This window comes from Branchiostoma lanceolatum, chromosome 16, assembly GCF_035083965.1.
Source record: "Branchiostoma lanceolatum isolate klBraLanc5 chromosome 16, klBraLanc5.hap2, whole genome shotgun sequence".
Classification (NCBI taxonomy): domain Eukaryota; kingdom Metazoa; phylum Chordata; class Leptocardii; order Amphioxiformes; family Branchiostomatidae; genus Branchiostoma; species Branchiostoma lanceolatum.
In genome coordinates this window covers 9,226,024-9,252,895 of record NC_089737.1, presented here as the reverse complement: position 1 = coordinate 9,252,895, position 26,872 = coordinate 9,226,024, and the positions used below count along the sequence as shown (strand labels likewise).

The window sequence follows — 26,872 nt, the reverse complement described above, 5'->3', positions numbered from 1 at the left end:
GTCATCCATATAATCAAATCAACATGACCTAACTTTGATATTGATGAACGCTATATGCCGCGCCGCCTATGTCATGGTGCTAAAGTCCCCAGAGAGTGCTGCCCCTATGCGGAGTTCAAATATACTGCACTTGTTACCTCTTCACTCGTCTAACATTCCGCGCAATGATATATCACCAAGGAGGTTTTATTAATAATACCTCCTTGATATCACCAAATGTCATTACCCCATACTTTTACAAGAATCTACATTAAATGGTGACCTTACTTTTATTAGATAAGTTGATGCTGATTTTTGTTCTTTACTGCACTACTTTCTAGGTCAAAGGTTGCGGAATGCGGACTGACACTGTGCTCTTCGACCTCTACTACCAGCACGCGAAAAACGTTGTAACAAAATGGGGAGAAAGGTAACTTTAGCAACCTGTTCCCTCAACCAGTGGGCTATGGACTTCGAGGGAAACTCGAAAAGAATACTTGAAAGTGAGTTGTTTTCATTTGGTATAAATGTAACGTCCCCAGACCTTTATTTTCGTGGTAACTTTTGAGATAGACTAACCGCCCCCCTCCCCCAACAGACATGTAAACATAAACTTATGCTGTCAAACTTATGCTGTTGTTATGGTGATTCATGCGATATCTATGGCTAGAGTTGATTTGTATTGTTGCTAAAAAAGAGCCTATTTTGCTTACTTGAGAAATCCAAGTGTTTTAAGGGAATGTTCGCTATGTTTTCCAGGTATAGAGATTGCTAAGAAAAAGAACGCAGCCTACCGATTAGGTTCTGAGTTGGAGATATGGTGAGTCGAGCTTCCAAGTTTATCATTTTTCTTGATGCACCTTCTATTGTAAATCAAAGAAATATATAGATATTGCAAAGTGGTTAAAAATATCCTCATTTACTATTTCAGGCCTATATTTATGTTTTATACCCTCAAGTAGAAAATAAAACAAGAAAGGCAATGAAACGTGTTGCCATGGCGACGATTGAGTAGCTATATGAAGTGGTGATTAACATTTTTAACCTATGTTTTGACACATTGCAACTAAGGTGCCAGGTCGTGTGGCTAAAGGTTAAAATGTGTCTACTTATTGTTGGACAGCCAACAGGCATTTGACATTTTGGACAAGTTGTGATGACGTCCCACAAAAAACAAACTCTACTAGTATGTCTCAAAAATGTAATTTTATTGATAAGAAAAAGAAGTTTATATTGTATTTTGGTCTGCATCTGTTTTTATCAACTGATATAAACTTACCCATTTTCCTTCCCCAGTGGCTATGGCTGTTACGACCATTTCTACGAGGGCGACACCCTGCTGCACAGTTTTGAGGTGTTGGCCATGTTACTCCAGTCGCCCGTCACTCAAGACATCATCTGTGACGTTGGCATGTAAGGATTCATTCAGCGATTTCGCTGTAGCAATATGTCTAACTCAGCAATACAGTGTCAGGGTGTGAAATACTTTTTTGAGCCAGGTTGCCCATGTTGCAACCTAGGGCAAATGCTAGGTTGCACATCCAAATTTCAGGTTGCTCCAGCAACATTCACTGATTTCTTCAAATTAAGCTCGTATGTAGCGTATAATACTACTAATATTTAAAAATATAAATTAGATAGTATTTTGTTCCCATTGACCTAATAAAATCTTGTTTAGCCGAGGGCAGTGTGTTTTAGTCTTTTTCAGCTCAAATTCCACGATCTATGAAGGGTTTTGGATGGTTTAAAACGAAAAAGTGTTGATTTTTTTATTTCAATTGAAGATTTACCGAATTTTATGAGAGTGACACTGTGTTTTTGTGAGCTTCCAGGGCTCCGATTGAGATCTTTGGCTCAAAATATAAGGTTGCACACTGCGCTACCTGGGTTTGGAATTAACTTGCACCAACCGAAATCTTGTTGCACTGTGCAACGTGCAACCAGGTATTTCGCACCCTGCAGTGGAAACTCATTTTAGCTGGGACTTGATTCTGTAGTGGAGTGGTCACTGTGAAAATAAAAGTACTGCAAACATTTCAAGAAGTCTCTTACTTTGGTTGTTACATCATATAACGAGAGCAGAAAGATTCTGTAAAAATACTAAAATACATGTACATGTACTTAGATGTAGCTGATCTAAAGGCACATAGTAAGTTCATAAATTTTTGTAAGTACAGTATTTCATATTGGGTTAAGAGTTGACAGAAGGTTGTTGCTGTGTTTTGGAAAGTTTAAGTTTGTGATTAAAACAATTTACTGTAGAACAGCGTCACATATTGAAGGTGTCATGTTATGGCACTTTGGAGGCAGTTTGAAAATAAAATCAACTGAAGTATTTCAAGGTTGATACTAGTAGTACTTGCTTTAACTTAAGTACTAAGTAATGTTAACTGTGCACATGTAAAACATGCAGTGACATGTACATGTAAGGTTTTTTGGAATTTTGATTAAATTGAGAAATGTTTTAAAACACTCATTTAATACTCTCACTGTGAAAATGTGTCAATTATTGAATATTTCTTTTACTATCCCACAGGCCCATCATGCATAAGAACGTGCTGTATAACTGCCGAGTCATCTTCTTAAACAAGTAAGAGTGGAAACTCACACCCTTTTTAAGAATAAGACATGTTAAGTACAATTCTTGAATGTTCATAATTAGCTGTTCTACACCAATGATAGCATGGTAGTTAGCAGTTTGACCAATGGGAGAGTTGCTGCATGTCCATCACATATTTCAAAGCATTTTTATATTTTTTTGCATTTCTATATTTTGATGGAGGTGGGCTGGGACATGAGATGGTCTATAGACAAGTTAAAGGCATGAAATACTGTAAATGCAGAATTGTTCGGGGTGGTTTTATGTTTGCGGTTTTTGCGGTGAACTTTCAGTGCAAACTTTTTGCCCACCTATGACTGTAGCGCTACTATTGTGTCAAACGCGAACTTAAAAACCATTGCAAACACTCCATTTTCTTCCTACCGTGAAATAAAAACCATGCGAACTTAAATGCATTTATGTAGTATATATTTTTTGACAACTGTTCAGGGGTGGGGCCATCTTTAAAACATTCCTTTGTTTTTTTCACAGGAAGATCCTCCTTATTCGTCCAAAGATGCAGCTGTGCAACGATGGAAACTACAGGGAAGAAAGGTGGTTCACACGGTGGATGAAGCCAAGGTATGGCAAATATGTATTAAAAAGCATTTAAAGAGGAGAACATCTACATGTTTTTCAACAAGTGAAATGATTTCCTTGGCTGGAAAAAAAAGCAATGATGAAACACTGGTACAAATTTTATTTCTGCATTGATTTACATAAATGTGAAAAAATGCAATTATTATAATATCAAGATCTTTCTCTTTCCACAGACAGGTGGAGGAATATTTCCTACCCAGGATGATCAGTTCTATAACAGGACAGGTAAGTCAGGTGTCTCAACTTTACCTGTGCTGTGTACCCTTACATCCATGTTATAGAATTATTTTATGTGGTATACTTAGCTAAAGGCTTCAAATTTATGAACAGTGGTTATATAAGGCTTTGGCTGTTGCTTGACTCCCTAACAATGGATAAATACATGTTATAAGCAGTACGTTTCAGATAACTCAATGACATGTAAGTCAGTTTGCTGATATATAAGTTCAAACGTAAGTTACTAACTGTTAGAGCTTCATATATAAGTTACCATGACTTTATCAGAAACACATGTTTTACTCAATGTCAAATGAATGAAGTAAGCAAAAAGAAATATTCATTGTTAAAAATCACGCTTTTCTGTGTGTAAAATTAATGTTCTTCCTTAGAAAACCGTTCCTTTTGGAGATGCAGTACTTTCCACCAGAGACACCTGTATTGGTAGTGAGACTTGTGAGGAACTCTGGGCACCAAGCAGGTACTGTTGTAGTACTAGATGTAAAGTATACATGTAGTAGCTATAGTGTCTAGGGTACATACACAACTTAATGTAGCGCCATATAGTTGGTTATGATAGGGTTATGTTAATGATCACAGATGACATCATGTAAGGATCACGTGTTCACTGTGTTCCGCATTCCTTTGCCATCTTGGAATCCGCCACGGTTGTGTGAATAAAGCTCCCGAGTTGATCCCTGCGTCCGAGTCGGTCGCTAGTGCGTATAGCGCCCTTGGCCACTTTATGGCGTAGGAGGCCATGTTTCAGCACATATGGAATGCTGCAGTCATATACTTGTAAGTTGTTAGACAGATCTTAGAAGTTTTCACCACCGTGAAATGGGTGGTATTGTTTTCAGTGTTTCTGTTTGAATGTCCGTCTGTGTTTTTGCATTATGTATTTTCCATATGGCAGTCACGTTCACTGCAGATAGAGTGACAGGAAGTACTTGCCAGAGTGACAGGAAGTTAAGATCAGATTTGCCAGAACTAGTAATTTATCAACCTTGTGTGTTACGACTGTCGTACATTCTATAGCCCTGAATGAAGGAGCCTATTAGTTCACAGGTAGGTATGATCATGTTTTCGCAGTTGTATATTTTCCACATGCCAGTCACATTCACTGTAGAGGGATAGGAAGTGATATGGACATACAGACAATGATCAAAACTACATGTCAATGAATTAATGCACTACAATTAAACAAGTCTTAGACATGTATACACGTGGATATATAAGATCTTTGAACTCTTTTTTTGTAGTTCCCATATAGCCCAGAGCCTGGATGGAGTAGAGATCTTCACCAACGCCAGCGGGAGTCACTTCAGTCTGAGGAAGGCTTATGTACGGGTAGATCTGGTCAAGTCAGCAACCGCCAAGGTGAACATTATCAATAACCACTTAACAGCCTTTATGCATAACACAAGAGGACAAACTGCGTAAAACTGGGCTGAAAGATTTGATTCATTCACACCAGGATTGACCACTAGTCTTTGTGCGGTGGGTTCTTTAACATGCTTGAGGTGTGTCTTTCCTCAAACCCGAAACCTCCAGCTTTGTGTACGTCCCATCCATGGAAGAGAACATCCCTAACCTCTGCCTTCCAATACTGTGCCCTTGACACAGTGGATTGCAATGCTCTGCGCCTATGGCCTCAAGAAGGCTATGGGATTACCTTTCCATTACCTACAGTATCTCTAGATTCTAAGTCAACAACCCTAAGAGACCAGCCATGTTTTTACACTTATCACCTTACTTATCACCTTATGCCACCTCTTGACTTTAATTACATTACAGGATCAAATTCCGTGGATCCTTGCACCCAAGTGTCATCCTAGGGTCATGGGATTGCATTTGTCATTTCGGATGGTGACATAAAGCAGGCGGCCCTTTGTATGAGGGAGCTTCGGGCATAAGCCCCAAGTGTCAAACCTCTGCACGTAAAAGAACCCAACACACTTATCGAGAAGAGTGGGGGAGACCCGGTGTGCTTGACCAAAAAACGTGAGCTGTAGCGAAGCCGCATTGCGCTACCACTAGCTACTTGAAAAAGCATGATGCTTCACCTGAATTGAGAATGACTGCTTTACTTTTAACTAAGTAGTAACTACGTGTAATGCTTTTTACTTATATTACAGTGTGGAGGGATCTACCTGTTTGCAAATCAGAAGGGCTGCGACGGAGACCGTGTCTACTATGACGGCTGTTCCATGATCGCCATCAACGGCAGTTTTGTCGTGCAAGGCTCACAGTTTTCACTGGATGAGGTAGAGGTCCTCACTGCTACACTCGACCTGGAGGATGTCAGGAGCTACCGAGGAAACTTTGCGTCAAGAGCACGGGCTGTGAGTGGAGGGATTTATATATGTAATAAGTACTGTAGATTTAGAAATGTTGATGTCATCTGTTATTGGGTGGGCGACTACTATCTCTTTGCAGCCAAGGGCTGAATTGCGAGGAGCTTACAATTGGCGGGGCTGTATCACCAGGGTTGGTAATGGCAGCCTATAATCAGTGCTGTAGTGACCTCAATATGACAGTGATTGCCTCAGTTAAGGCCATTGGACTGAAAGGTTATGAACCACTCATAGTAGGAAGGACCCCTACTTTTTTCGATAGGTGTGTTGGGTTCTTTCTACCGCAAAATTATATCCTCGCAAACATTTTCCCTTTTAGATTATTCCTTTTTTTTCGGTCTCAGGCTGCGCAGTCGGAGCCTTACCCCAGGGTCATGGCGGATTTCTCCCTGTCCAAAGACGACGACATCTTCCTGCCATCGTACGAGCCTGTCGGGTGGCGGTACCACAGTCCCGAGGAGGAGATATCGTACGGACCTGCCTGCTGGCTCTGGGACTACCTCAGGAGAAGTGGACAGGTACATTTTCACAACCAACTGGATTAGGAGTTAAACAGACATTTTTGGGGGGTCCTTACCACATTTTATCTGGACCCAAGGAGTGAAAAGTGGGTTAAAAAGGATGACTTTTCCCTCCTTTTAACCCCCCATTTTGTGTGAGGACCCCCAAAATGTCTGTTTAACCCCAAATCCAGTGAGTAGTGTTTGTTTTTTGTACCTGCCATGTGCAGTTTGCTGTGGATTGTTGTTGTTGTTCACCTTACGGCATTTTCTTTACTGTTTCAGTAGCACTGGGTATATCTTTACAGGGAGGGGTTGCTAGCCCTTCCCCTTTAACACGCTCGAGGCATCTTCTCGAACAAGGGACCCCCATTTTAAGTCCCTTCCAAAAGACGGGTACAGCCCCAACCAAGATACCCTACCCAGGGTCTCCCTGTTATACCAACTAATTGGAACCAGGAGCTCAACTGTGAGGCTGCTACCAGTTGGGACATTGAGGACAGCGAGGTCTTATTATAAGGCTGTCTAGCATCCTCTTGTCAAACTGTAGCACTTAAAACTTTTAATTTCTTATTATGATATCAAGGATAAGATTGGAACCTCTTATAATGGCTTGAAGGTGTAGATTGTTAGTCACATGACTTGTATGTTTCATGTCTGTAGGGAGGTTTCTTCCTGCCGCTGAGTGGTGGTATCGACAGTTCCTCCACCGCCTGTATTGTGGCATCAATGTGCCACCTGGTCTGTCAAGCTGTCGACAATGGAAGTAAGGAACTTGTTTATTGTTGAGTTTATATATAGCTGGCATATCATCATCATCATCATCATCGGCCTCCTCCTGGCATAACTGCCCGCATAACCGACCCCATTTGTCTGTTTGTTTGTTTGTTTTGCATAAACAGTAAACCGCCGTTAGGCATTCAGTTTTGTACAGTAGGTACAAGCTGTGTAAGACTGGACTGTTTAAGGTTCGATCCACTCACACCGGGATGGACCCCTACTCTTTTTGATAAGTGCAGTGGGTTCTTTGATGTGCTCGTGGTGTGGCTCTCTTCAAACATGGGATCTCCAGCTTTACCTCCAATCTCAGACGACGTTTTCAACTGAGTTAAGTTGGTAGATAAATGAACAGAGCCTTTCCCTAGGGCATAATATATATTGGGTCCTACTAGGGATTCAAACTCAGAACCTTTAGATTTGAAGTCTACGTTACCCTTACCACAAAACCATCTTGCCACCATATACTGGACTTATAATTACGACTCCGATATATGATTTATGTCAGTAGTTTTGAGTTTCATTCAGGTAGCACAGCTTTTACTGAAACACTTGAAACTTATGTTTAAGTCAGAATCCTTTTCCCAGATCCCCAGGTGCTGACAGATGTGAGGAGAATAGTCGGAGATCCTGACTACGTCCCACAGAATCCTAGGGAACTTGCCGGGAGGATTTTTGTGACCTGTTACATGGCCAGTGAGAACTCTTCAGAGGTCACCAGAAACAGGGCGCAGCAGCTGGCTGAACAAATTGGCAGGTCTGCTGATGATGTTGCAGTTATTGTGTTCTTTCTAATGTCCTTGTACCTTGCTGTTTAGAAGGACCTTGTGCAGTATTCCTGTGAATTGCAAATAGGCGCACACAAGATCCTTTAGGTAGATTTGTTTGAATTTTAGTATGCAGGTTATGTAAGTTATTGAGTCCCAAAGACACATTGTGATTTGGGCCCTTTAGCAGTACTTTCAGGTATTGCAGCATTAAGGGCTAACACCCTCTTCCTGGTAGTGTGGTATAGTCCATGGGTAGTTGGTAAGAGGTCCTCAACGAATGACCCCTTATGGGAGGGAGACACACTAGCTGTGATTGATTAAGGGAAGAATGGAAGGAGAGGATCACAAACATCGCTGATGGCTTGAGGGCTATGACAAAGTCACAGAAACTCTATTTCACAGAGGTTTGAGATCTTTGATTTTTGGTTTGGGAGAAGTCAATGTTCCAGTTCCAAAGGAACTACAATTAAATTTACACTAAATCTTATAGCATATGGTAAAATAAGAGAAACTGAATACAACATTACAGTGTAGAAATCTTACTGTAATACAAAATTAATCTATTTTTCATGCATGTGTAGTTGTCACCAGTCCATCCAGATCGACACAGCTGTCAGTGCTGTCATTGGCATCTTCACAGCGGTCACGGCTGTCGTACCAAAGTTCAAAGTTCACGGCGGCAGTCCTAGAGAGAATCTGGCTCTACAGAATGTGCAGGTACCATGAATACATTTATTTTCGCAAGGACTAAATTCAATGCAATTGAACGGGAAAAGTTTTGTTGTGGTGGTCTAAGTTTGCAGTTGAAACAGTTTTGTAACAGTAGTAATACGTTGGCAACTAATATTTGTGGTGTCATGAGAAAAAACCCAGCCGTGAACATTTTAAGATTACAGTACTATGAAGAAATATTTTCATCTTTACAAATGGTGTAAGTTGCATGGCTAGTTGCTAAACCAATATGACATATTTTTCATTTTCCAACAATACGAATGTCTATTCAGATCAAAATTGAACGTACTTTGTCACCTATATTTATGAAATCAAGAGTACTGACTGTTGCTCTTTTTGAGGTAAGACAAATGTTGAAAAATAAGATTTTGCCATAATTATATTTTGCAGGCCCGTTTGCGTATGGTGCTGGCGTATCTGTTTGCCCAGTTAACGTTGTGGGCTCAGGGTCGACCAGGGGGGCTACTGGTTCTGGGTTCATCTAATGTAGACGAGAGGTAAACAGGTCTCCTACATACATACCCTCTCTAGCCTTCATCTTCCACAATGCTTTTTGGCGACACGTCAGGGGCGAGCCTATTATTGTAGTTCTTAGGTGGATTGATTCGTCTTCTGAGGTTTAACTGCAGTTGATCTGGACTTCTGATGGCCGATTTCAAATCTTTAGTAGATTTCTTTCCTTGATTGTGAAGGTCATATTCACAATTTGGAATAGAATTTTTAGTTGTATCCTAAACTGGTCATAATTATATATGCTAACTGTATAATGCTTAAGTGTAGTTTTTATTCTTTGTCAGTAAACATGTAACGGAGGGGGCCCCAAATTCGCCACTTTTTTTCTAAATCACATTTTTCAAATGTAAATTTTGTGAACCTGGTGATACCATGGGGCTATATTATAAGTGCAGTTGTTAGACTTTTTACATACATGTTGTCATGGTGATTGATCGAATATTAAGGTGAAAGGTCAATCGGTTGTTACGCGCCGTAATTGCGTTATCTTTTCCAGGGTGTTCCATAAATTCGCCACTTTTACAAGAAGTCAAGATTTGCCCAAAATGTTGACTAAACCTGCTTTCCAGGCACTGGATTTTAATGCCAACGTTAAGGGGTTCCCTTTCTGTGGCAAACAGGAAAATACTTTGCAGAGCGTCGGAATGAAACACGCATTTTTGGATATGGTTAAGTCGGCTTTACACAACGCGAAGTTCTATGCAGAACGCCATGGCGGAAATAGTATGCAGTGTTCTCGCCCTTTTTCACAGCATCGGGGCAGGGGTTCGGGGGCTGCCGAAAGCCCCGGGCGGGGTCCAGGGGCAGAGCCCGGAAGCTCTTGCATTTTAGACTATTGAGAAGGCGTCTTTTTCTGTTTTGAGGGTCAGAATTATGATAATCGTGGCAGTCAATCAACTTCTCGACAGGACCTTGACATACACACTTCTGGTGAAAACAACTGAAAACTCAAAAACAACCAACTTCACCCAGCTCAACAATATCAATAGTTTATTTAGCTACTCAACAATACCAATAGTCGATACCAGTTTTCCGTTTTTTGGGCTGTCATGGCTGTGTCCGGCTTGTCTACAATCGTCGGTGTCAGAAGTTCTCTTCGGTGCGAAATTGGAAGCGATATTCATGGTATTCCCACGCTTAAACGCAGACATGCTTCCAGAAAAAATCGCCGCCGAAGCCTCTGTGCTGCGACAGATTTGACCCTCAGAAAACGTGGAAGTACAGTCTAATAAAAACTTTGCAGAAAGCACCGCTGTGGGAAACACCTTGGAGTGTAACAGTCACGTCGCCAGAGATTCGCTGTTCCCTTGCACACGGAGATCGAGCGCAAGCGTTTTCAAAGAAAGTTGCCGCTGATTGACAGTTGGCAGCCTTTGATGACGTCGGCCAAGGTGCCAGAAAGTCTACGACAAGGAAAGCCGGCGGGGCCACAAATTTGCAGTAGCCGAATTGTCCAATCATGGCGAAGCTTATAGATTTAGTTGAAACTTTATCTTCCTATCTAAGTATCTTAGTAGAAACAAGGAGGTTAGTAGAAAGGAATTTTCTGTGAATAAATTCACTGTTTTTGATGGGAAAATGACATTACCTTGCTCTAGAAATTTGTCAGAAATACAGTTATGAATCAATTCTATCCTCGCACTGACAAAGAAAGGAATCTTTTATGTTAATAACAGCCTCTCTGTTGGTCAACTGCGGGCTGTCAACTTCCAAATATGGAGATTCCCCGGGAATCTGATACATTTACGGCTGTTCTAATAGTCCGGGACCCGCCCCAATGATCGTGCACATGTCACGGTCGGCGAGTCCTAATCGGCTATTGTTTACGTTTTCGCGCGATGCTGCCAGCGGCACACGAGCTGCAAAGGGATGTTCCCGGGTGGGAGGGGCTGCGAGACAAGATCGGAGCGGTAGGGCGCGGTGCAAATGTAGTAATTGGCACCTCCCTTTGAGCTGGTAGCTGGATAGCTTCCTGTGAAACGGAGGAGGTGCTTGGCGCGTGCCTTGGCATTTTTACTACGGCGTAAATCTCATTAAAAACAACCTTTTTGACTATTGTTGACGATGTACCTGCTAACTCATCGTTTATATTTGGTCCAAGACCTGATTTTGATGTTTATTCATAGATTAATAATGAGATCTTACCTTGTCATGTCTTCATTCTTCACCTAGACACATTCGAACAGCCGAATATAATAGTGCATGTTCGATCGATAAGTCGGACGTTCGACGTAGGAAAAGTTGGTCAAAATATGTGCAAATAAATGATCTAAACGAGTCCCAAACAACATATTTCCATACACATCTTTATTATACAGGTTAGGAAGATCTTTAAGAGGTTTTTAGATATATTATAAGTCTACAGCATCTTTTATTTTTAACAAAAACAATAGGAGATTGTGAGACTGCCGTCGTCGCCAGGTACTCCGCCCATACACCGGGATGTTGTCGTGCGTCCTCCCTTTCAATTTTTGCTTCTGAACTCGAAGTTTGGCTAAACTTGAACAAAGTATTGTATGCATATTAAACTTTAATGTTATACTTGGAAGAAAAGTAAAAGAAACCTTGATATTGTAGCTTAACATGTCAAAAATTAAGAATACTCGAAGTGGCGAATTTAGGGTACAGTGGCGAATTTGGGGCCCCCTCCGTTAATGTTTTACAACATGTACCTTAAAGTTTTTAACTTTATACCTACTAACTTTAAGGCAGCTGTTTTGTACCAAATTTTTTTTTTGCGGGGTTAGGCAGCAGGGACTAACTAATAAACTCTCATTCATAAATAAGTTCATAGTTTACTATTTACATTATACATGTGTAATTTCAATCTTTTGTTTTTCTCTGTAGTCTACGAGGCTACATGACGAAGTATGATTGCTCCAGTGCAGATATCAACCCCATAGGTGGGATCAGTAAGACTGACCTCAGGGCCTTCATACGCTTCTGTGTGGACAAGTTCGGCTTCACTGCACTCAAGGAGTAAGTTCTATGCTTTTATTACACTAAACTGGTCTCTTTGTGGTTAGGCCTAGGAAAAAAGGGAGTTTGAGGAGCAAAATGCATATATGAAATTTTGATTATATATGATGCTTAATCTTTGCTGTTTTTCTTCCAGAATATATGATGCCCCACCGACAGCTGAATTAGAGCCTCTTGCTGAAGGTCAGATTGCCCAAACTGATGAGGTAGGACATTGTTTGTCTATCTTGTCTTTGAAGATTTTTTTTCACTTTATAACATCTTTCCAATAAAAAACCAACTTAAAACCCATCCCATAGCCCTTCCCACAAAACATGAAAATGCAAATATTTGATGGAAATGCAGCCACTGTCTCATTGGTTGAGCTGCCAATTGCCATGCTGTCATTGGTTGAACTACTAATTGTGATGGACACTCAGGATTGGGCCCGGGCAACTGTAGATAAGTCTCAATGGGAACTGGACATATAGAAGTGATGAAGTGAAAAAGATCTTCATGTGTACAGAAATGTTGATGGTAGAAAAAAAACATGTATAACTTATGTCTGTCTACATGTTCATGTGATGTTTAACTATCAAATTTTACAGATACATTTGTAGTTTAGCATAACAAAGGTTAAGAACATGAAGTAAAGGATACCTTACTATTATAACCCTTGTTTCCCGCAGGAGGACATGGGGATGTCGTATGAAGAACTGTCCATATACGGGCGTCTGAGGAAGATGATGAAGTGTGGACCTTACAGCATGTTCTGTAAACTCATCCACACATGGAAGAACACATGCAGCCCTGCACAGGTCTGGGTCAAAACTTTTGTTTCTTTGTTTGTTTGTTTTGCATATCCAGTGGATCACCTTAAGCTTTAACCTTAAGTAGCCGTTTGTTACCCAATTCCCTATTGGTTACAGAGTTAGGCAGCAGGGAGAAGGTTAAAGTAAGTAACCTGTCCAGTTTTGTAAGGTAAGTACAAGCTGTGTAAGACTGGACTGTAAGGTTTGAGCCACTCATACCATGATGGACCCCTACTCTTTTTGATAAGTGTGGTGGGTTCTTTAACATGCTTGAAGCATGGCTCTCTTCAAACAAGGGCCATCGGCTTTACAACCCATCCGAGAGGACGTCCTTAACCAAACAAGTGAACATTGCATTTTCAATTTTTCCATGTTCCAGACAAAAACAAAACTACTCTCCTCTTAGCATGAAAGAATCCCAAACATTTCAGAAAAAATTGTGGTGTTTCGTCTTCCACTGCAAATAAGTTTTAGAGTTAGCATCTAAATTAGAATTAGTTGTATGTTATATCGTTCTTTATTTGCTGTTTTTGTCTCGTTACTTGCAATCAGCCTTTCGGGCAAGAACTTGGAAAAAACTTATAATTATTATTACTTTTCCAATGTTTCTTTTCTTTAATTGCAGGTCGCGGTAAAAGTGAAGCATTTCTTTAGGTCGTACTCGATCAACCGTCACAAGATGACGACCCTGACTCCGTCGTTCCATGCGGAGAACTACAGCCCCGACGACAACCGCTTTGACCTGCGCCAGTTCCTGTACAACGTAGCATGGACGTGGCAGTTCAGGGCGATAGACAAACAGGTGACACCCGCTCATATTAGTCATAGATTAAGATACTTTAAATTCATATATTTTCACGTAGGTTTTACTTTGCAGTAGGAGGGAAAAGAAGCATTTCTTGAAGTCTGCAGCTGGTTTTGTCTAGTAAAGCCTATGTCACACAGTCGATGAGCTTTGGTGGTTATAATGAAAAATAAACTCTTCTCCAACTCATGCCCCGGTGTGCGATGGTCCAAATCTTACAGTCCGGTCTGGGATGACATCTTGAAAAGGTGATAGTTTACCTGTTATGTCAATCCTTCCACAAAATGTGGTAAATCGAAGTAAATATTAAATAAATAAATAAAAATATTTCACTCACCGGAGCCCTGGTGGTATTTGTTGATCCTCAGAAGGTTGCCAAATCTATAAATTGCCCTAGGTTTCGGCTTATTTTTTGCATGAAAAGCTATCCTATCACATTGAACAATGTTCATTGACCTGCAAACATCAACTGATCCCTAAAAATCTCATGTTGAGAGATACCAGGCGATAAAAATACAATCTAGAGCTAGCAGACTTGCCGGCTGATTGATGTTGTTGCATTACTAGTGTGACAGGTCTTCTTCTTCCTTCTTATAATTGCAACTTCCTTCACCATTTTGAAGATTCTGCTGCCTGTGATACACAATGTAGGTGTTAGAGAAAATGGTAAAAGAAGAGCTAGCCGCTTTTTTCATGTGTGATAACAATGTTGACTAAAGAGATTTTTTTTTTTGTTCAGGTGGATGCACTCGAGAAAACCAAGTCTACTCCCAACACAGAAGAACCTGCTACAACACCTCAAGATGGAAGTGGACCTACAAATTAGGAGTAATCATAGGAATGGAATTAAGCATACTAGCCTGAGGGAAAATGTTTTGATTTAGTAAAGGTACATTTTAGCAATTATGGAATGAAAGCAAGGGCCAAAATGCAGAATTATATTTCACTGTAAAATTAATTATGTGCACAGTAATTTTAGAATCTGATAATGAAGTACATTTTCACAGTGCAGTCATACTTCCACCTGTAAACTTTACCATGAATGTGAAGTAAAGCTGCTCATCATGATATATCATATAGGCATAAAGGAATTTATACAGATCACTATATATATCTACAGGTTCCTTGTATAGATAAAACCTCCTTGCATAGAATTATACATAATGAGAGTAGAAGAAATTTATATCTCATATTCCTTAGTAATGTGAAGTCTAAAGCGTGAGGTGCAAATTGAATGGAAACTGTATGATTGTTAGGATACAAAACTAGTGCCTTGTTTCATCTATCTAATATGCAATGTATGACTGTATTGTTAAGTGTAAGCCTGTTATGATTGCAGGGTGAGATTATTTTGATGTAGAGTCAATTCCATGTCACCGAGAGGGTTTTCAGATAATATTGCTAGTGAGTTCAAACAATTTTAGGTAAAAGACTATTCCAGTCAAAATGTTCTAAATTGTTCAAACAATCAAGAATGAAAGTTTGAACATGTTTGAACTTATAAATATATGTTGGAACTATTTGGAAAGTAATTGCACAAATATCTCTTTATTTAGAACAATTTTCAAACATCTATGTGATTGTTTCACTGTTTGAACATGTTGGAACAATTTGCATCATTTTTCAAATGGTAGATTTGGGTTATTGCCCCCATAAAAGTAGGTGCTAATCGCACTCTATTGTCTGCCTCTGTATATTTTTAGATTTCACGTCTAGACCTTTGTCTTGAGGTGTCTATGCATGGCACCCAGGCCTAATCCCCTATACTTTGAAGGGATGTGTGAATTGCCCTGTTCCCATCCCACTGACCCAGTTATACCATGTTGTTATAATGTTGGAACATATAGGAATAAATGATCAACCTATTTTCCAACAGTTTCGAAAATAATACAAATAACATCTGTAATGTTAGAAATTTGTCTAACATGTTTGAACACAGCAAAAACTATTTAGAACATCAAATGAATGTTGGAAATTGTTCTAAACAGTCACTTATCTCCCTTAGATTGTTACAAAGGTTTTGCAAATGTTAGAACAAAAGGCAACAAACACCCTCCCGGTAATGTGGAATCGACTCTATTGTAATAATACTTGTGTTGGACATTTGATTGATTTTTCCTTTAATTTGTGTTACACACATTTCACAACACTCAGAGAGATATTTGTACTTTCTATAGTCAATATTTGCAAATAATTTTCCATTACACATATCTCAGGGAAGTTGTAGTATAAACTTTTGATGCCTTTGCATGATATTAGAGGATTTTAAAGAAAAGCTCAGCTTGTCTCAAGAACTGTTTAGTTGGAACAATTAAAATGTGTCTTCTCAGTTTGTGTATTGATACCTCCATGGGTATTGTTGTTTTCAGTCTGTGTGTTTGTCTGGACACTTGAGGGATGGTAAGGCTGGTTTGGCATGGGATCAAAGTTGTTCTAGGCTTCACCCGGGTCCAAAGTCCCGTAGGAAGGCAGGAAAATGCATAGATGGAAATAGTGAGAATTTATGATGAATAAAACAAGAACTTCACAAAAACAGATGTTTAATTCTTGTTCCACCTTCAATGCCTTGAATATTTAGATTTTGCAGTTGCTTATGTCCACTTCACATAGAAATTGGAACAATGAAATATCATATCCTGTCACAAAACAGTTGCTTCACTGAAAATTTATATTCCTTTATAATATGCGTTTTGACAAACCAACTATAGCTAAGCCCATACAATCCTTCATTTTCATCATTTATACCAAGAAGAAGCCAAACTTATATGCTATGCTGCGATGCTTGTACAGACATCATGGTGAATGTTTGTAAATATGTCTTTGTGACCTGTAGTTAGCCTAGTTGGGCAACTACAGGCAAAAATATATGATAAAGGTCCTACAAATTAGGAGTAATCTTAGGAAGAGTTAATAATAATATTAGGGAAAATGTTTTATGTTTCGTGGTGTCTCTAATAAGAGAGGTACATTCATTCATATTCCCGCATGAAATTTCGTGGTGTCTTTTGATGGCATCATAAGAAATAATCTACCCTTGCCCAAGCCAACACGTGACCTGACCTTACCTCTGACCTGCACACTGTCCCAGACCCCCACCGGTTGTTCAGAGCTGGAGATCGGAAGACGATATCATTTTCTACCGGACAAAAACACAGTCAGACGTACATGGGGAGTGTCTAACTGGCCGAGATCGTGCCCGACCCAGCTCGGTGACTGGTGTGAAGCGGTGTACATGTCCAGGTTCGAGTCCCAGGCCCCGGGACGACCGGGACAGTTCGGCGGGACACTGCGGGAAACATGGCGGCGGCAGGGCCTCGCGAGCAGGCTTGGACAAGACAGGTTTTGTGCAGGTATTTTTTCAAGGTCTTCCCGTTAAAATCTTACAATCAGAACCTTCCTAGCGTTAAGCCAACTCAAGATCCACAATATCTGAGCTGATTTTTCGATGCTCAGTTGTTCTTGTAGCGTCCTATCACCAACTAAACTGCATGTTTTGTTTCAATCGATAGTTATTTGCATGTAACATTTTTAACTCAAACCTTAGGTATTTTTTGTACAAAGGAAATATTTTACAAACGGATGCACTGTGGTATGATGATAGTTTGAGTCTTCTTCTTTTGTCTGATTCTGACACCTGATCCCTACAACATGCAACAGGCCTGTTCCATGCAAAATGTACTGTAAATATTGAAAATTATATTCACAGTCCATAATTTTTGCCTTGCCTCTCTACCACGAAACCGTAACACTGCAAAATGTTTTGGTGCTATGATATTGTTTCTACTGCAAAAGAACTCCTTTTTAACCTACTGCAAATTTTAATCCATGCAATAGTAAATGAATTTACAGTAAATGTTTCCCCATGTAGGGTGCATGGAAAATTTAAGTGTTTTGTCGAACCTCCTTGGTCGAACATGGCATTTTAAGAAAATTCTTGGATTGTTGCATTCGTAGTGTTTTCAAATTCAATGTCCACATATTAGTATAATATAGCAGTCTTCAAGTACAGTATATCTACAGGTTTATCTACACGAAAGCCCATTAAAGGGGGCCTCAATGGGGTAACGTCAATGGGTTTCTAGATGTTTCCCCCCTTAGCGCCCCCCCCCCCCAGTGGATTCCCCCCGTCCGGGACGTTTCCCCCCCAAAGTCATTTTCCCGTCAAATATTTGTCTCCCACAAACAAGCTGAACATATTTTTTTGCAAAAAATTTGACTTCAACTCCAAGTAAACTGGTATATTTCTAAGCAAAGTCAGAAATCATCGGGCTCTGGCAGGTGATTACCCTGGGAGTCCAGGCACCGTAATCGGATCCCCGCACGCGCGCCCAAGCTTTCACGGCCCACCCTCCCGCTGCCCCCCCCCGAAGACTGACCCCGCCCCACTCTCCGCTCAGACCCAAACTCCGCTATCCGATTACTCCGCTATCCGATTACCGGCCTGGTGCCACGTCTCTTGCTGTCAGTTTCTAGCACAGCTCCTGTGTTGGAAAGTTCTTCGCGCTATTGGCCTGCCGGTAATCCCCGCACAGCGGGACGCCACGTGTTGATTGGGCGCATTTCTGTGGGCTTCTGTAGGCGAGGTCACTAGAGGCCACTGGAGAAAATTCCCACAATCCTGTGTGCCTCTGTTGTTACTGTGAGACAAAATGGCGACCGGTGGCATGTCGGCCATAAGAGATGCCGCATCTCGTGCTATTTTGGGTTTTCCTACAGTGGAAAGCCTCACGGAAAGCCAGTACACGGCACTGGAGTCGTTTCTGAGTGGAAAGGACACCGTTACGTTACTTCCAACGGGTTCTGGCAAGTCCCTTATCTACCAGATCGCACCGATTGTAGCGGGCATAATGGCGTCTCAACAAAATGCACCAGCTTTGCTTGCGGGTGTCAAGAAGCCTATCCTGATCGTGGTGTCCCCTCTTGCAGCCCTGATCAGGGACCAGGTCGAAGATGCCAATGCAATGGGGATTTCTGCTATCTCCTTGTATAGGTTTTATTTCAACATGTCAGAAATGTAATGAAATGCAATGTGAATATCAAACAGTGATGAAAGCTTTAGAGATCGCAGCGCCGCTTCTCTCGCCCACCCAGCGTATATTTACTTGACGCTGTTTGTCGGTTCCCGCCAAATTTCCACGTACGCCTGTTTTAGCGGAAGCGGAAATGCAACACAAGCCCCTTGCGTAAGATGACGATCTGTGGTTCATGAATATTAAAACAGGCAGGGGCTGATTCGCTATCGTCGCAGGGCGGACGACCAATCCTGCCACCGTGCAAGCGGCTTCCAGCTGTGCGCGCGGCCATAAATCATAAGCATTTCTCCACCTCTGTGGACGGCCAAAGATAGACGTGGCGCCAGGCTCCGTGTATGGCTAGCAGACCTTGGGTTTACAGCGGAGAGTGGGGCGGGGTCGGTCTTCGGGGGACAGCGGGAGGGTGGGCCGGGAAAGCTTGGGCGCGCGCGCGTTGCTTGGTGGCTAGCCGATATACGGTGCCTGGCCCCCAGGGTAGCAGGTGATATGATACATTAACTAATGTAATAATATGTTGCAAGCAAACAAAATTTTTTAAACATGGGTCAAAGTTGGATATCTACATCAACATGTTATGATACTAGTACAGTAATACTTTCACTTACATGGTATCTTGTGGGTAAAATGTTCCGTAGACTAGTACTAGTACACATGCAGGCTTAGCTAGAATTTGCAGACTGGGCGTCCAAAAATTGCGGAGAGGGCGTTCAACCAGAGCTCCCCATGGGCTCTATGAATCAACAATTAGTTGGCAGCTTTGCATATCAATTATAAATAAATAGCTTTGCATGTCAACTAATTATCATACTGTCTCAGTGTTTAGAATGAGAAAAGACAACAGTGGCAGTGTGTGTGTGCAGGGCACACATGTACATGTTTATATAATTACCAGGGAAACAGGGTTTCTTCTGGACCTCTCCACCGCAAATATTCTTTCCTATATCAATATCATATGTACTGTATTTGAAATGTAGAATCGAATTAACTGCAAACTTCAAACGACGTAAACCCCCCTTTCCTCTCCTACACTTAAAAAGCAAACCACCACAAAGTAAATACAATTACAATACAGTATACAGGAAAATGGTTACTGATGATCTTGAAATATTTGCTGTGGTTTTATTTTCATAAAATCATGACACTGCGAATACACAATGGTAAGTAACTACTGTACACGTACCACAAAATTGATTCTACTGTGAAATTGAGACTTCAAAAGATGTCCTTTTCTCTCCCACCATGAAATTACCTCTTCCAAAAATAGATGAATTTACAGTACATTATCTTTTTGAATGCAGGTACTATGTGAGTGGTATATGCAGATACGGAGACTCCTGTAGGTACTCTCACGACCAGGCGAACAAGGCTCCGCAGGTGTGCCGATTCTTCCTCAAGAACCAGTGTGCTTTTGGGGACAAGTGCAGGTAAATCAAGAGTTCCAAGATCTCATACCTCCTTTTTGTGGGTCAGCCATTACCAGTAAGAGCTGCTTTGGCTGACCCAGTGTAATGAATGGTTTCATTCTCAATGAATACAAATACAAAGTTGCCCATAATTTTTATTGGACTTTGCTTGTAAGTAACATTACATGTTAGAATCATCATCAGAATAGACCAATCCCAAGTGTCCATCACAATAAGCAGTTCAACCAATGATAGCATGGTATTTAACTTTTAAGGTTTCAACCAATGAGAGAGTGTCTGCTTGAGTTTTCCAATATACCAATTTTTTTAACATTTGCATTTCTATGGGATCGTTCTATTGGTCACACACTTTGATCAACTTCAGTGTTGTTAAAAATGAGACTTTAACAGCCAATCAATCTCTTTTTCCTCAGATTTGCCCATGTATCGTCAGCACCAGAAGAACCTCGCTCTTCTAGCCCGACATTCCAACTCAAAGACTGGAAGAAGAGTCCTCTCAAACTAACGGACCTCAAGAGCCAGGAGACTGGCCTTAGAAACGAGACCTCTCCCGGCTCGTCTGACACCAAGTTTACCTGGAGCAAGTGGACAGAAGCAGTGGAGTTTATACCTGGTCAGCCTTACAGAGGGAAAAGTAAGACATTACTGTTTTTAATAGCCTAGAATCCAGCCGTGTTAAGCTTATGTTTGCTTCAAATGTTGATGTTTGACAAAAGCTTGTACCTGGCCAGCCTTACAGAGGGAAAAGTAAGACATTATTGGTTTAAATAGCCTAGAATCCAGCCGTGTTAAGCTTATGTTTGCTTCAAATGTTGATGTTTGACAAAAGCTTGTACCTGGTCAGCCTTACAGACTCTGAGGAAAAAGTAAGTTTTACTAGTCTAGAATCCAGCCATGTTAAGCTCATGTTTACTTCAACTGTTGATGTTTGACAAAAGCTTGACATTCGGAGCCTGGTACTGCGACTCTCAAAAAACGTTCTTTTGTCTTTTGAGAAGCAGAAAAGCAAATGTTATGAAAACTTGCAATTTGTATGTATTTTAGGATGATTTTCTTCTCACAAGGACATTTTTCTTGAGTAACTGTACCAGGTTCCGAACTGGCTGCTATGTTTACTATGACGTCACAAGCGGAAATAAACTACTAGTAGATAACCTGGCGGCAGGAATGAAGAACTGGAAGTACATTTTTTTATGATTCGATGTTTGAAAACATCCAAAAGGTGACTTTATATTTAGTGCAAATGTCTATGATGTTCATTGAATAATAACATTATTGAATATAATCAGAAAACTTTGAAGGCATTTTCTAGACCTCATCTAAGGTGTAACTGGTTTTTTGGCAACACCTCAGGGATGGAGCCATTTCTAATACTTTATAATTCTGATGTGCAGTTGGGACAGCAGATGAGGATGCCTCCAAACTGGACCTGGAGGAGACCAGGAAAATGCTGTGTCCGTACGCCATGATGGGGTCGTGTCGCTATGGCGACAGATGTATCTACACCCACGGTCTGCTGTGTGAGCTGTGCGGCAGCTACTGTCTACATCCTGACGACCCTGGACAGCAGTCACAACACATGGAGGTCAGGAGAGACAGCTAGAGTTTCTCTGCACAATTTCTTAGGGTTAAACAATTTCTGGGGGTCAAAAATGCACTATCACGTAAAACTCAGCTAGTCTTTAGATATGCAAATGTCTAAGTCATTTGTAAAGATAATGCTGAAATTTTGTTGAGGGTATATTTTCAGGTAAAAATCGGGTAAACATGTATTGTGTGACTGTAGTGTGTAACAATGCTTTCTTTTCTTTACTGAAAGCAATGCGTGTCTGACCATGAGAAGGACATGGAACATTCTTTCGCTGTCGCTCGGAGCAAGGACATCCAGTGTGGCATCTGTATGGAGGTTGGTGCTACATTATACTATTCCTGTTACCTCCGTGAAGGAAGATAGTGTTCTTAGTGTGCCTGTTTTTTGTGACAACTGACAGACATCCCAGGTCTCTAGGTCAATGATAGAGCATGCTAGTTAATGAAGAGGTATTGTTTTTGGTCTGTCTGGTGTTTTTGTTTTTTCATATGCTTGTCAAGTTCACCATAAAGTGACAAGAAGTGATCCGTGGACATATGCGTGGACAAAAGCGGCCTGCGTGCCGATTTGAGCTTATCATGAATAAACAAAGGTTCAAATGTTAAGTTAATCAAAACCATTTTGGCATAATCACAAAGATCCCAGCCTTAAAAGTGCCATGAGGAACACCATTGTTCTGATATTAGATGTCTCTCTACATAGTTGTGTATTTGTTTCAGGTTATCTGGGACAAAAGTCCCCCTAGTGAGAGACGGTTTGGAATTCTGTCCAACTGTAACCACCCCTTCTGCCTCAACTGTATCCGCAAGTGGCGCAGTGCACGTCAGTTCGAGAAAAAGATCGTAAGGTGAGATGGAAACTTAGGCAGAGAGATAATTAACAAACAAATGAATTAATGAATGAATTGATGAATATAAAATTGCTGTATCCCCTAGCAACTTTAGCACTAAAGCATGTGGACTTTAGGAGACAAGGAAAGACCAACAAGCCGAGATTAAGGACAGTTTGCTCCGTTCCGACTCTACTTCTAAAGTAAACAGTGTAGCAGCAGGGGTGTTCCAACATACAAGATGAAAGGGACATTGATGACTCATGGACACTTTTAAGTCTCAGTACAATGTATACAGGACTCTGATGATCTCTGTAAGAATATTATAAGGATTCAGTGCTAATGCGCACAACCGAAAATTTCCAATGATGAGTGATTCACTGAAATAACCAGTACCGAACTGACCGAAATCGTTTGTAACGATTAATGCTATCAAATGTTTTATTGAATCTTGTGTATATATGCAGAAAGTTATTATTTTGTATTGTAACACCTGACTGTATATTCATGTATTTTATTAATGTGGCTCTCCTAACATGGAGGAATAAAGAAAGGAAAGGAATGAAAAGGGTTATGTTTTTTGTTAAAATGATATTTTTACCTTTCAACCTGTAGTTGAATTTAAGTATGGCTGTTGTTTCCACATTATGCCTTCTATGCGTTGCCATTACGTCAGCTGTAAAGCCTGTGTCACACATCCGTGTAGTTGACTATGGCCTACGAACCATCTCCAGACCATGGTTTTGGAATTAGTCCTGAACAAGGTCATCTGTGGTTGGGAGTTGGTTGGCAAGGTTGCCTTCTCGTTGTCAAAAGTCTCCCGCACCAGTCAGTATCCATTTTGAAAAATCAAATTCAGGAAGTCATTTTCTTCTTGGATGTGATCAGAGCAGCAAACTTGATCAAGAACAGGATGGATTCCAAGCTCCCAACCTTGCCGACCTTGGCAAGGGAGTGGCCGGGACTCAAGCCATGGAAAGGGCCTGAATGTGTTACAGGCTTAAGATGTTATATTGGCACACACTCTCCTTGTAAAAGGGCACTATATATGCACTACTGTCTCTTACCTTCAGCCTAATTGTTATCAAATTGCCATGTATCTCCCAGGTCCTGCCCTGAATGTCGTGTCAAGTCGGACTTCGTGACCCCCAGTCAGTACTGGGTCGTAGAATCCAAGGAGAAGACTGAGTTGATTGGAACATACAAGGTGGCTCTGAGGTGAGTTGTTCTTAAGTGTCCTGAATCCAGTCTGAAACATTGGAAGCACTTAAAGTTGTACGTAAAGGACTGAAGGTTTACATGTTTTTATGCCTTCATCTTATTACTAATACTATATGTTCATGGATTGTGTGCACACAAGGTTTTGAGTGATTAATTGTACTTACTAATAGATAAAGGTAAGTGGTTTGTTAATCCACTGTGTTCAGGGCCCGGTATTTAAAGACAGAGCCCATCTCTTTCCTTCCGCCACCTTTTACTTCCCCAACTGAAGTCGGGTACCCATTTTTACACCTGGATGGAGGGAGGAAAGTCGTGTTACATGCAAGTGCCTTTCCCAAGGATACAACACGTGGCATGTCAGGGGATTTGAATTCAGGACCTCTGGGTTCTGGGCCAAACACTCTTACCGTTATGCCAACATGATGCCACAATATAGAGGTACTGGGTTCAAATCCCTAGCAGGCTCCAATGTTGCACCCTTGTGCAAAGCACTTATCACCTATTTCCTCTCTTGACAGTAAGTTGACTCAGATGAAGATAAGCACCAAGCTTCGGTTAGGGACATCGTGTGTAGTGCCTTTCCCAAGGTTACGACGTCTAGCCAGGAATGAATGGAACCTGTGACCTCATGATCTTGTGTCTGCTAGCCTAGCCACTCGCCACTTAATGCCCACAGTGATAACTTACTGTACCCATAACTATGCTTGCAAGTTTCTTGTAGTTGTACTCTTGTGTTAAGTAAGACATGTACTATGTTCCCATGTGTAGTAAGAAGCCATGCAAGTATTTCAACCAAGGCAAGGGGACCTGTCCGTTTGGCGGCAACTGTTTCTACCTCCACGCTTATCCTGACGGAACGAAGGAAGAGCCCAAACCACCTAGGAAGGTGGGGGGGTCAGATGGAAGATTCAAGGTATGTTTACAATCCATTACTCAGCAGTGTGCAAAGTCGCAGTCACATGCATTACACTATCCCCTCCTCCTCTTAGCATACGTCTCTGTATGCTACCTACTGTAAATCTTTGAATATTTGCAGTGGTTTTATTTGCACGGTTTTCGCAGGGACCGCCTACTGCAAAATCAGAACACAGCGAATACGTGTTCTGGCAGTCTACTGAACTACAGAATTGTTTCAACCACGAACTTCAAATGTTGCAAATAGCTGTTTTACCCTCTACTGTGAAATGAAACTACTGGGAATGTAACTGCAATTACAGTAAATTACATGTATCATTTTACAAGGGGGGTTTATGTCTGTGAGAGAAAAAAATTAAGATACAGAGTATATCACTTTGCTAGCACGGAGTGTAAACTGTGTATACAATGTTTATCTTAAAAATATTCACCACTTCGAAATATATGCTAGTAGGCTTTAACTTCTTAAATTTTAGCTATATACCTTATATTGAATAATACTTTGTTTTATCTCCACACAGTTACATTTAAGTGTTCATGTTACATGACTTTAACCTTCTTCCTGCTGCCTATCTTCATAACTGTTGCAAATTTGGTGCCAAGGGGCTACCTTAGCATGCTAAAGGTTAAAAAAAGGGCACATTCATGCCGTCCTTACAGATTATGCAGAACTACAACCTGTGGGACTTCTTCGAACAGCGTAGTTCCCGCCACATGCGTCTGAACGAAGATGACGAACTCGACGGCGAAAGCGACATCAGCTGGGCCGACAGCGACGATTGGCTGGACGAACTGCTCTTCTATTACTACAGCGGGGGAGACGATTCGGAGCTTAGCGATTCTGATGACGAATAGCGTGAGATAATGGATTTGGAAAGCAATATATACTGGTGGTGGTGACGTCATGCTTTTCCCCCCGAATTCTGTTTTTCCGTCATCATAAGACACATGTTGCAAAAAATGTTAGGCCTAGGAAAAGAGATGTTGTGTTTTCGGTTGAAAAAAATAAGGTCAGCAGATAGGGATTCTCTTTTTTGTTAAGATTTTTTCCAAAGTAATCCAACAAATACAATGTAACACTGGAACGCATCAGGGCAATAGTATTTTCAACATCATATTCTGACTACTACAGATATACATCGTACAAGCTCAAACACATTGATATTAACTGAACCATATTCTGATTACTACAGATATACATTGTACGAGCTCAGACATATTGATATTAACTGAACAGAGAAGTCCAATGTTAACTACATGTTGTCATATGAACTTTTTAAAACATAATTGATTTGTGTACAGACTGTGAAATATAAGAAGTCTGTAAGGAAATTTGCAACACTACTTGGATTCTGTTGTGAATTTTCATCACCCAGAAGTCAGACTAAAAACTGTATGTCCCTTGCTAGCGGTCGACCCAAAAAATTGCCGCTAGGGTTTGTACTAGTAGTGTAACCTTAAACACAACATCTTTTTCCTAGGCCTTACTATTATAAGTGCCAGAAACCCTACTGATGCAATGTCAGATTTAGAAAACATTGTTTCCAAAGAATATCCAGTAGTCTTTTGATATTCTGTACTTTTTTTTGGTGCTGGATAAGCAAATGAACACATTGCCAAGACAACAGGGTTTTATTCTTTGGATGACAGTGAAGTTTTGACTGTGCATGTTCGAACTTTAACGTCAAAAGGGTTTATCTTTTTGCCAAATGCTGCTTTCAGAAGAACAATCATTACATTCTACTTTACAATAGCAAGGGTGCACCCACATTTATGTATAACATTTACCAATATTATGTAAGGTAGAAAATGTATATGTTCTGATGCCTTTCTATGTGGATGTGTGCATGTTCAAGTATGGTGTGCTAGTAGTATACAGTGTTCAAAACGTAGCATCAAAATGTGGAGGATGTGTGTGAGTGTTTGTCCATCATGCAAGTTATAAAGAAATTATTTGCATGTTTGTGATATGAATACTAGTAGGATATGTATGGTTGTAATGTCCACAAAGTAAATGTGACTAATTACATTTAAGTACATGAATTGAATACTAGATGGTGTACTGTATTATATGGGACAGTAAAGACAAATAAGAGAACAATAATGTATTACCATTTACCACCAAAGCCTTTCTTTTATAAACCAAACTATTTGTAACCTTGCTTAGCATTTGTTTGCTGATCCAGACTTGTATTATGATATTTTACCTCATCAACCTAGAAATAAAACAAAAACATTTGA

The 26,872-nt window shown here is 40.7% G+C and overlaps 2 protein-coding genes across 2 annotated transcripts; both read left to right on the top strand.

The window, feature by feature from the left end:
- Positions 1–342: 342 nt before the first annotated feature.
- LOC136421600 (glutamine-dependent NAD(+) synthetase-like) lies at positions 343–14,455 on the top strand. The gene is made up of 19 exons (XM_066409037.1): positions 343–482; positions 739–799; positions 1,276–1,392; positions 2,516–2,569; positions 3,071–3,160; positions 3,352–3,403; positions 3,787–3,875; positions 4,657–4,774; positions 5,533–5,739; positions 6,096–6,269; positions 6,915–7,017; positions 7,617–7,785; positions 8,380–8,515; positions 8,921–9,027; positions 11,891–12,022; positions 12,159–12,228; positions 12,691–12,819; positions 13,439–13,615; positions 14,358–14,455. The coding sequence occupies exons 1-19, from the start codon at positions 398–400 to the stop codon at positions 14,442–14,444; spliced, it is 2,157 nt and encodes a 718-aa protein (XP_066265134.1). The 5' UTR covers positions 343–397; the 3' UTR covers positions 14,445–14,455.
- A 2,224-nt stretch (positions 14,456–16,679) lies between these two features.
- LOC136421748 (probable E3 ubiquitin-protein ligase makorin-1) lies at positions 16,680–25,609 on the top strand. Its single transcript, XM_066409265.1, has 9 exons — positions 16,680–16,968; positions 19,950–20,075; positions 20,489–20,709; positions 21,470–21,660; positions 21,895–21,981; positions 22,386–22,513; positions 23,603–23,713; positions 24,485–24,629; positions 25,292–25,609. Exons 1-9 carry the CDS (start codon positions 16,916–16,918, stop codon positions 25,484–25,486), a joined length of 1,257 nt encoding a protein of 418 aa, XP_066265362.1. The 5' UTR covers positions 16,680–16,915; the 3' UTR covers positions 25,487–25,609.
- Positions 25,610–26,872: the final 1,263 nt, after the last annotated feature.

Excerpts from the sequence above, each read along its gene's own strand:
- LOC136421600 (XM_066409037.1), top strand. The coding sequence starts at position 398 with ATGGGGAGAAAGGTAACTTTAGCAACCTGTTCCCTCAACCAGTGGGCT. Across the intron at positions 3,161-3,351 it reads ACACGGTGGATGAAGCCAAG|ACAGGTGGAGGAATATTTCC; the intron begins GTATGGCAAATA and ends CTCTTTCCACAG. Across the intron at positions 5,740-6,095 it reads TTGCGTCAAGAGCACGGGCT|GCTGCGCAGTCGGAGCCTTA; the intron begins GTGAGTGGAGGG and ends TTTCGGTCTCAG.
- LOC136421748 (XM_066409265.1), top strand. The coding sequence starts at position 16,916 with ATGGCGGCGGCAGGGCCTCGCGAGCAGGCTTGGACAAGACAGGTTTTG. Across the intron at positions 21,661-21,894 it reads AGCAGTCACAACACATGGAG|CAATGCGTGTCTGACCATGA; the intron begins GTCAGGAGAGAC and ends CTTTACTGAAAG. Across the intron at positions 23,714-24,484 it reads ACATACAAGGTGGCTCTGAG|TAAGAAGCCATGCAAGTATT; the intron begins GTGAGTTGTTCT and ends TCCCATGTGTAG.